The sequence below is a fragment of the Anopheles marshallii genome, chromosome 2, assembly GCF_943734725.1.
Source record: "Anopheles marshallii chromosome 2, idAnoMarsDA_429_01, whole genome shotgun sequence".
NCBI classification, from domain to species: domain Eukaryota; kingdom Metazoa; phylum Arthropoda; class Insecta; order Diptera; family Culicidae; genus Anopheles; species Anopheles marshallii.
The window spans coordinates 63,520,011-63,530,169 of NC_071326.1; the positions used below are offsets into that span (position 1 = coordinate 63,520,011).

General features: G+C 40.5%; 2 protein-coding genes across 2 annotated transcripts; one reads left to right on the forward strand and one right to left on the reverse strand.

The window, feature by feature from the left end:
• LOC128708974 (trypsin delta-like) lies at positions 1 to 974 on the forward strand. The gene is made up of 3 exons (XM_053803957.1): positions 1 to 276; positions 344 to 702; positions 779 to 974. The coding sequence occupies exons 1-3, from the start codon at positions 19 to 21 to the stop codon at positions 972 to 974; spliced, it is 813 nt and encodes a 270-aa protein (XP_053659932.1). The 5' UTR covers positions 1 to 18.
• A 4,520-nt stretch (positions 975 to 5,494) lies between these two features.
• LOC128706974 (SET domain-containing protein SmydA-8) lies at positions 5,495 to 10,159 on the reverse strand. Its single transcript, XM_053801919.1, has 6 exons — positions 9,998 to 10,159; positions 9,601 to 9,738; positions 7,000 to 7,122; positions 6,700 to 6,890; positions 5,882 to 6,624; positions 5,495 to 5,742 (listed from the first exon to the last, which is right to left on the reverse strand). The coding sequence occupies exons 1-6, from the start codon at positions 10,157 to 10,159 to the stop codon at positions 5,495 to 5,497; spliced, it is 1,605 nt and encodes a 534-aa protein (XP_053657894.1).

The window sequence follows — 10,159 nt, forward strand, 5'->3', positions numbered from 1 at the left end:
AGTTGAACCAAACGGACGATGAAGCAAGTGATCGGTTTAGTGCTGTTGGGATTGATCTGCAGCAATGTTGTGCTGGCAGAAGATGAGACTAAAACAGATGGAGCCTCCCATTCTGGACGTATTGTCAATGGTTTAGGAGTGAACATCGTCAATTACGGATATGCATTGAACATGTATTATAATAATAAATTCTTCTGTGGTGCCAGTATCATTACCTATACCCATGCCCTAACTGCAGGTCATTGCGTGCAACCTGTCATGGGCGATATTGCAAAGGTGAGTTTGTAACGTATTTTAACGTCTTATTAAGAATAACCATCAGTTTGATGTTTGAATGTTTCAGATAGTTCTACACGGAGGCAGCACATCCCCCACCACAGGGGGTTTCTTTTTCCAGGTGGTGAGAATTGCCCTTCATGGCGGCTATAACCCTAATGCAGCTCCCGGTACGTCTGATTTCGATGCTGCCGTTGTATCAGTATTTACAAATGGGTTCAAGGGAAGACCCAACATGGTTCCGATAGCACTTCAAACTTCGGATATACCGGTTGGCACCACTTGCTTCGTGGTTGGATGGGGCCTTACTAACATCAACGGCGTAGCACCAGCAAGTGACTTGCGTTACGCGAACATGAACATCGTGTCGCAGGCTAGTTGTGCTGCAGCATGGACACCATTCCCAGCGCAAAGAGTTACGTCTAAGTAAGTGTGTCTGTAGATGACGCCTTTCGAGAATATTCGCTAATGTGATAAATCATTCGTTTGTTTGTTTTCACAGCATGCTTTGCGCCAAGTACGGCAATGGAGTGGACATTTGCAAGGGAGACAGTGGTGGTGGATTGGTATGTGGTGGACGACTGAGTGGAATAGTTTCCTTCACCAATCCCAATTGTAACAGCGCCTGGCCAGCTGGTTTCGCAAAGGTTACCTCACCCAGCATTCGCAGCTTCATTTTTAGCCAAACGGGAATTTAAATTTGGTTGAATGCGCTAATTAAAAATGAGCGATTCGGGTTTTGCTAAACAAATACATACAGCATTTTGTAAAAACTTTTTTAATCATCACAACTTAGGGTGCGAAATATAAATTTGAACTTTAAAATTGTTGCGTTAGTTATTATAATTATTATTGTATTAAGTCATTATTGTTTGCCTCGAGGGCTGTACAATAGTGTCGTAACAGAAAATAAAAACAAACAAGTTTTTATTATTTCAAAAAACACCATAACGGAGGCGAGACACACTCGGTAGAGGTAGACATGACACGGGAACGGGAAGAAGCGAGGGATAGAATGTGATCAAACAAATCATAAACGGAATTAAAAGCAGCCAGGACGTGCCACCCAAGGATCGTTCAGGGAGAACCGCGTGCGTCGCCGGGGGTATGAAAAAAGGAGGGGAGGGAGAGGGGTGGACCTGAGACGCAATGCGGGTGATGAGGCCAAATAGCTTATTCCCGGATGGATTCCCGAACGAGAGTTTGGGTTTTATCATGGTGTAGTGGATTCGTATCCGGTGTTTCTTCGTTGAAACACAATGTAAAGTGGTTGCGTTGCTTCTGATTATAACATAAACTTTTACTTCTTAACAACTGTTGACTTTACACTTCAGATTTCGAATTAAGTTCCTACTGGACTTGGGTTTTGAATTACGTGTATGTTATTCTTGACTACGACATAGTTTTATTTAACTGCGACTGTTTGTCTTAGAGTGCGATTAAGTTATAATGAAGTGCGCAATTTTGGTTTTACATATTTCAATGTTGGTAATAATTCCTATTGTCTTGCTGCGCAATTGGATGAACTCTCTCTCTCATTTTCATGGTATACATAATCGAATGTGCTATAAAAATATAAACTTTTTGTGTCTAAAATTCCTGCGCATCTTTTGGTGGTTTTTTATGTTGTGACTTCTGATCTAAGTTTTTATTAGCAGAAAAATAGCTTGATATGTATGTATTTTGGACGCCATTTTTCATGCTATCTCATTAGGTATGTCGTTCTAATTCTGACTGCTTTCATTCACTGTGATTCTAAGTGGTTTGTGCCTAGGGTGGTATAAAATTTGTTTGGCTTTATTGCATAACACGTTTTACTAATCAATGTGTCTTAGCTACATGATGCAATAGTTCTTGCGATTGCCATGGCGTTTGTTCCTATTATATCGATGCTATAGGACGAATCATTTTAATCGTGCCTACTACCGATCCGATAATGCCATCGCTTTAACTTCGGAAAACTCCAATTTCACTCGAATCGCCGTTCCTTTTGGTGTTTCGTCAGTGATTAGCAAGCGCGCGGAAGCAAATTTCTACCGTCATCTATGCCCTTAAAATCGTTCCCTGCTGACTCCATCTCTAAAATTCTGCTTTCTTTTTTGATTTCCATTTTTCGAGCACTTTCGCTGATACCATGTCGAATCCTGACCTTTTTAGTTTTGGTGTGGCTTATTTGCCAGCTAACATCTTAAAAGATTGACTCTATCCGCGTTAGTGTTCCGCTTGTTGACAGGGTTCTGCCGAAACTCAAACTATGACATACTGCTGTCTGAGAAGGGCTTACGGCTTCTGCTTTAAAGAAATGCAGCGTGGCTTTAGCTGCCCCTTGACTTTTTTGTTCAATCCTTCGTTAACCACCGGTGTCTTTCCAGACATTTGGAAATCTGCCTGGTTATTTCTTATTTTTAAAAAGGTTGATCGCTCGTGCATCAGCCACTATAGAGGTATTCTAAAGAGGTGTTCTAAAGTTATTGAGTCCGTGGTCCTTGAGTCTGTAGGGATGAGAGTTATGAGAACCCGTGAGAGTGGTGTGGTTAAGTACGATGAGAACTTGTGAGTGGCAGGATGGCTCGAGATTAAAGTGGTAATCGAGGGGCAGACGCGCTTGAGCGGTTGACTGATACGGAATAAAATAACAGTGAACTCTACAGAGTCTTTGTCTTTTTTGTGCAAAACTTGGATCAGTGCCGATCAACATGGTTTTATGCCTGGTCGGTCAACGGTCTCCAATTGATTGCAATTTACATCGTCCACTATTGAATGCATAGAAATTTAGCAAAATTTCTTACTAGCGAAATGTCAAAAACTAGCTTTTTCGGCTTAGATGCAGTGCGTAATGGCACAAATCTGTTCTTATGGGTCGTAGTTACAGAGCAAAGATTGACTCTAGTTTGACCACTCCTTTTATCAGCACATCGGGTGTCCCCAAACTCTGTGTCCTCAGTCCTATCCTTTTCCTTATGTTTATCAATGATGTGTCATGTATCCTTCCTCCTTTTGAACATTCCTTATTTTATGTCCTAGTAAATGTTTTGTCTTAAAGCACGCTTTTGTTTTATTCTCACTTCCCTAGAGCATGCTTGTATAGAACCCTGCAGCCCTACTATGAACTGTGGAAAGTGCGGTATATCCAAGGTTGCTTAGCGATGATTGTAATCCGTCGTGTTTTTGGTTTCGGTCGCGTTTCGATGTCTTCTTACGAAGTCCGGAGACAATTGCTTGGTCTGCAATTGTTGCAAGGTAGACGGGATCGTGCTTATGTCATTTTGATTGGCGGTCTGCTTCTGGGTGTCCCTGACGTACCATCACTCCTTTCTCCTATCCCTCTTTGTGTGTCCTCACGCACCATTTGTTCCCGAGATATTTTTTTCTGTTTTACCGTATCCACCTCGCAAAATGTCAAAAATGTAACCAATTGGTAATGTAATATATAATTGGTATTAATATTGATAGCAAATAGACTAGATAGATAGTCTGAACCCTGTCAATGGCAGCCAGAAAAACATCATATTACAGGCGACTGGTAACCTCGGCAGTCAGAAAATTTGTCGGATGGAATTGGTATTGTAGAGATCGTAGTCAATGCCACTGAACGACTGGGCGCCCCCATGTAAACAGAATAGCCCAAGTCGACTTTCATATAGAAACCTTGCACCATTCTTGCATGCCACAACAAACCCGATTTTTTCTTATTTCTTGTAGAACCCTGCTTCATTCACATATCAGATGAAGTTCTCGATATTACAAGGTTACAAGGTACAAGGTTAGAATACGTCTGAACCAGATTTTTGAACTCTCCCGATCCATACGCTTCATTCTCTTATTCCCTCCATTTATTTTAACTCAACAATAATTTAGAACGCAACAAACTTAACAACATGATCAAAACGAATGATCGTAAATAACAACACGAACAAACTTATCCATGCCATTCCTCTTAAACAAAAATCAGTACCGTTACGGATCGTTTTTGTCATTAGAACTTACCTCAGCAATAATGTAAAGAAAAGTAAATTGTAAACCATTACTTGAATTGTTCTGAGAAAAGAGTTGTTACCAGATACTCAAGCATCAGTTATTCTTTGCAGTTATCAAAACCTAATTCAAAACAACACTTTTACTGTAGCAGCAGAGTACTTTAAATCGTGTTTTGGGATCAAAGAGCCTGAAAGTATGCAATTAGTATTAATAAGACTGTTTTACTCTGTGAAGACAAAGCAAATAAAGCGGTTCTACGTAAAGAATGACATGAGGGGGAAATTGACATGGAAATTGATGTAAAAATCCATTCTACGGCATTACCAGAGAGGCTACCTGAGTTTACATTAAAGTAGAGCTACCTCTATGATCCACACAGTTTGTAAAGAAGTTACTTTTGAGGCGTTACTCTAACCAACGATAAAGTGGGCATAAAAGGTGCTAGAGATGCACAACATTCAGTCAGATTTTTTTTCTTTATCAGCTTCAGCTCACTGTAGAATGGAAATGATGAAGGTTCGATATCATTCAGCACAATTTCAACAGACCAAAGAAGGTCTTTAAAGCACCTTTATCAATAGGAAACGTCGTCGTATTTGCACAAGTGTTAAATTGTTTGCAGCAAAGCAGAAAAAGTAGCTTAGCTGTAAAACCGATGAAATGGATACATGTAGCAGTCAGGTTGGTAGCAACCAAGATAAGCGAAGTATAGAAGAGTGTCTCAAATTGCATCACGGTTGAAATGCTCCAGTAAATTACATATTAGGTATTTTCGTTTGTTTTCGTCGTGTCTTTGGAATATTTCTCATTGTGGTTGAACGATCGTTTTAAAAAAAAGGGCAAGCCAATTAACTTCTCGTTGTCGATAATGTCACCGAATGTCATCTACTGATACTCAAAGGCAAACTAATGTCGAAAAACAAGCAGTAGTTCCACCATCAAATATGATCGCCAGTGATATTCCTAAGAACACACGATTTAGTTTGCAACGGCTATAAGTGCTAACTCGCAGGAGCATACATTTTTACTATTTATTCCTCTAATTATTCATCTATAATTCATCCTTACCTACCAGAAATCTTCATTTCTATAATCATAGAACGCAATAGAACGAATGCTGTATCTTTTGACCTCTACGCATTCAGCCGTAGTTTTTCATTTCGTTTCTTATCATATCGTATCTTGTCTTTCTTTCCCCATGTCTTTGTAATTCGTTTATTTACAACTTTCCTTCGTTGCCTTACTCCTTTATTCCTAACAATGCCATTAGTGTTTTCGCGTTCACACGTGCCTGAGCGCATATTTTACTCTCCATCAGCACGGACGGCTCGTGTAGCAGCATTCGTATGCATTCGTTTGCGTTGTACAGCGAATCTTCTAGCTGTACTGCTGCCGCAGCTGAATTGTTAGCTTCTGTGGAACGCCGTCCAAGCTCTGCCAGGGCTGCGTGAAGCTCGAAACGAGTGGCTCCGAAAGCACGGGCTTCCGCTGCAAAACAGTTAGAGAACGCATTAACGCGAAGCAAATCGTTACATGTTAGAGATTGATAACGGCTATCCCACTATAACACTAGCACTATAAAACGTAATTATATGTTGACACGCAACTTAGTTTTTTTTTAACATACCTGGACAAATCTTTTCAAACAACGCTATCAAGTCTTGGCATATTTTAATCTTGTTCATCAGCTTATCGTACGGAATCTTCTTGATCGCCTCCGGATTGTTACCCCCAATCACCTGCGACAACGATATCTTCACATCCACCAGAAACTGGTGATTCGGAGCAAGCCACTTCGAGTAATGCTTCATGTACTTATTGCAATGATCTTCCCGATGTTTCTCCATCGCTTCCAGATCCATGCGAGCTCGTTCCAATATTTGGCCGACAGCCGCACCAGTAACCTCCTTCGAACACCGCAAACACTTCCATTCTCCGGTCCACTGTGCCTTATCCACCGGTAGCAGATAGCCTTTGCACTTTGAGTCCTTCTGAAACCCAGAGCATCGTAGCGCACTGAAGTATGTCTCATACTCGGTCGGGTCATTGCAACGCTCACACTCACAGCGGAACATCTTCGTCTGCTGCAGATGTTCCAACCGATTGCCTGTTGTCCACATCACATCAGTATAGCAGATACTGAGCCGATCACCTCGCCGAATCGCGTTCGGTGCCCAGATGACAACTTCCCCACGGTTTGTGAAACTCTTCGAGAGATTTGGCCGGCACGAGTGTTCCAACATCGACGCCATGTTGTAGATCGCTACCGAGGACGGTTCCGTCAGTGGTACTTCATGTCCATTCACCTGAATAATGCCTACGACGCGCAGGATCTCATCCTCATCCCACTTATTCTCACACTTGAAAAACCTTTAAGACAGTCGAACATAGCGTTAAACCATTCACTCAAAATCTAACATTAAAAACTATACCTAAAACACTCACCGTGGAATCAGCTTTGCCACACCTTCTCGATCGTTTCGCCACTGCTCCGAGCCACGCCGTTCTTCGTCGTGCGATTCCAATCGCAACAGTGCGTCCCATCGGGCAGGGTCGCTCTCGGCCATTAACAGACAGCGCACTGGCATCAAACATTGGTACGTGGGATGAGGCACATAGAAGTGCTGGATGGAAATCTGAAGCAGATGATGGATATCAATCGAATTTTTTATAACCTCAAAACGGGGATTTCTTAATGACGCGACACATTTTACAAGCTCAGCTTCGTAGGTTTACTAAACTTACCTTACTGCCACGCCCGATGGTAAACTTGCATTCAGCTAGATGCGCTGGTTGATCTTGACAGGATTTTTTACAAACGGGCCAGCCACAGCGTTCACATTCTTGGTACTTTTTCTCCTCCAATCCCTTGGGCAACAGAAAAGAAAAGTTATAATCCCTCCGTATCTCAAAACTGGTATTTCAATTTAACATTAACTCAATCGTTATTAATAATTAAGCGAACATGATTATGTAATAATTCCACCGAAATCAACTGCTGCTCTTCTATTATTGTTCTGTACAATTCTTAAGCATCAGTTTTACTCTATATAGACTTTAATACCATATTCAGTCAAAGCCATATGTGGGTATACAAGCTGCAAGTAGTCCGGCTACGACAGTTGCCACAGATGGTTTAAGGGGAGAGGTTTATTCAGGTTGTGTTATGACCACTTGGCTGCCATAAAAACATCAATATTGTATCAGGTTCCCGATTACCCTTTTAAAAAATGCTCACCGAATGTTACATTTTTATGTTTTGTATGGTGCTATCGAGTTATGTCTTATGTCTGAAAAATATCTAGAGTGATGATTTCCACATGAACTTTCCACTCATTAACAACAAAAAATATCTTCATTGTCATTTTTAACCTGGTAAAGATTCTGGTACATTCAGTACATTGCGTTCTCTGGTTGTACTCTGAATACGCTATGCGGCCTTCAAATCTACGAAGATTTATGAAAATACGGCAATCGCCAATCTGCTGCTCCATAGTCTTTATTAAAATCTCCCTAATATTTTGGATATGACTAGTGGGGCCACCCGGGGGTGTTTTGGAAGCGGCGCCGATTTTCACACGACAGGACCGGTAAAAAAATCCCATCCGGACCAATCCCCCGTACGTAGGACTGATTATCCAGCTAAGGAAAAAATAAAGTCAAAGAGTGCTAGAAATGGCAGACCTAGACCTCTTAAGGTTTCAGAAGATATAAAAAAGTGGATGACTTTCGAGGCAAAAGACAAAAAGAAAACTGACAAAACCTCATCAGCCCATATGCGGTTGATAAGACGACGGAGAACCGTAACAATAGATTAAATTAATAAATGCATGTAATGAATGTAAATAAATCATTACATAAATTAAAAGTAGAAGTTTCCTCAACGGAATTATACATGTTACTATCCAATTTCTTGTTCTAGAAAAACATTTTTTTGAGAATGATCTGCTTATCTGCCTTGTTGCACATGGGATTATTAATGATCAAACTTCGATCACAACGCATCGCTTTGCTATCCCAGTTGCTCAATAGCTATTCGTATTCTAATGCTGCGCCATATGCAATCGCAAGGTCTCGATGACTAGTATTTGATCTAATCAGATAATAATCTAATCTGGGATCGGTTCTTCTCAGCAAGGTATGACTATTGTAAAATTACTTACATATTTATTTATTTAATATAATTAAAACGGCTCTTAGCCGTATTATCTGTCCTATATTGACTGCTTCTTCTTTATCGGCACAACAACTTCAAGATGTCTACCACCTGCCATCTCTGGCTTTCTGTAACTTTTATTTGCCCGTAGCTGCATAGTCAGTATTGTGAAGCTGCATAGTCAGTATTGTGTAATGTTTGAACGATTTCGGGTGGATTGAGTTTTTTTTTTTATTTGGAGGCGGAAAAGTCGTATTTCTGGATGGGATTTTGGTCCGGTCCGTTCGTGTAAAGACCGGCGCCGCTACAATCATACCACCAGACCGCCCTCTCTCCCCACCCCTTACATTGACTGCAAATTCCTCAAGGCATTTCCTCCTTGTCTATTACCTTATCCCGGGCATGCTCGGGTTAAATTTTTTTACTTATCAAAAATAAAATAAAATTTGATATTTAAATTTGGATTCAATTAAATTTGATTAAATATGATGGACATGATAGAGAAGAACGTAATAATAAGCATTTCTTATTTGAATCAATTTGACTGGTATAGGAACTAGTATCTACTGCAGAACTGATCATTTAGTAATTCACCAATGTAAAATGGACCTATGGTTGGCAACGGATCAGATCGACGCACACTTATCGACGCAGAGCTTAAGGCTGTTCGAGGCGCACCAGGACTGGAACGCACTCTCCCTTCTCAGTTGAAGTTAGTTCTTCTTGTCTGATCATTTTCCCACAAACATTAGGTGTGTTGTCTGCCTCATTAAAGGCATGATTGGATATGCAGCCATTTATTCGTTTCCTAGCGCGACCGCGAAAACCCTCGCCACATAACCTTGTTTCAACCTGTATGTATTGAGCCTAGAGGTGGACTAACCATTTGTTATACAAGAAACGTTTCTGTCCTGCATTCACTATAACCAGCCAACTATTTGATTAGTCGTTTGTTTCCCATTTGCAGCTATGTGCCTCCGCAATATCTTACGGTATTAATTTAAATAAAAATATTTAGACAATAAACATCCTCAAAATTAAAATATGCAAACTAAAACTACGATTTTTTATGCAAATTGTACGCGTGAAACTCTTGTGGTCATCCTTTATACAAATTTTATGTTTCATGTATACTGTTCAATCGCTAGATAATGCTACTGCTCTGTAATGTTTATACTATATCTACTCACCTGCAAGCACCCAACACAAACCGGACCAGTGATTTGTGCTGGTCCATGTACAAGCGGCGATTCCTTCAGTATGATCTCGCCTGCTTTAATATCTCTTGTTGCCACCAGAAACCGTCCGTACTGCTCATTTGAGAACACCTAATTCAAAACAAGATCAGAAATATAGAATATTTTTATTAAGCTATTATTATTTTCGTAGCGGTTCCACTGAAGCAATATTGTTCGCTTTCAATGTGTTAAGCGATAATAACTTTAAACAAACACACATGCTGCAGCTTTAATGGAATGTTTTATATTGTTCTGGTGTTTTAAAAGCTGTGTTCTACACCACCACAAACGTTCACTACACCCACAATGGAAGAAGAAATACTACAACTCCCCACACAATGTAACCTACTTTAAATGGATGACAGGTGGTTTTGTGCACCTTCCAGTCTTGCTGCTGATGTTCCACGCAGCAGTAGTACACCATCGCACACCGGGAACATCTTTTGACAGCTTCCTTTTTACAGATCGGACAGATCTTTTCGATACGATCAGAATCTTCGTCTTCCAGCAT

Coding starts and splice junctions, on each gene's coding strand:
- LOC128706974 (XM_053801919.1), bottom strand. CDS start 10,159: ATGCTGGAAGACGAAGATTCTGATCGTATCGAAAAGATCTGTCCGATC. Junction 9,739..9,997: donor CCACCTGTCATCCATTTAAA/GTAGGTTACATT, acceptor GTTTTGAATTAG/GTGTTCTCAAATGAGCAGTA. Junction 6,625..6,699: donor GTGGCAAAGCTGATTCCACG/GTGAGTGTTTTA, acceptor ACTGTCTTAAAG/GTTTTTCAAGTGTGAGAATA.
- LOC128708974 (XM_053803957.1), top strand. CDS start 19: ATGAAGCAAGTGATCGGTTTAGTGCTGTTGGGATTGATCTGCAGCAAT. Junction 277..343: donor TCATGGGCGATATTGCAAAG/GTGAGTTTGTAA, acceptor TGAATGTTTCAG/ATAGTTCTACACGGAGGCAG. Junction 703..778: donor GCGCAAAGAGTTACGTCTAA/GTAAGTGTGTCT, acceptor TTGTTTTCACAG/CATGCTTTGCGCCAAGTACG.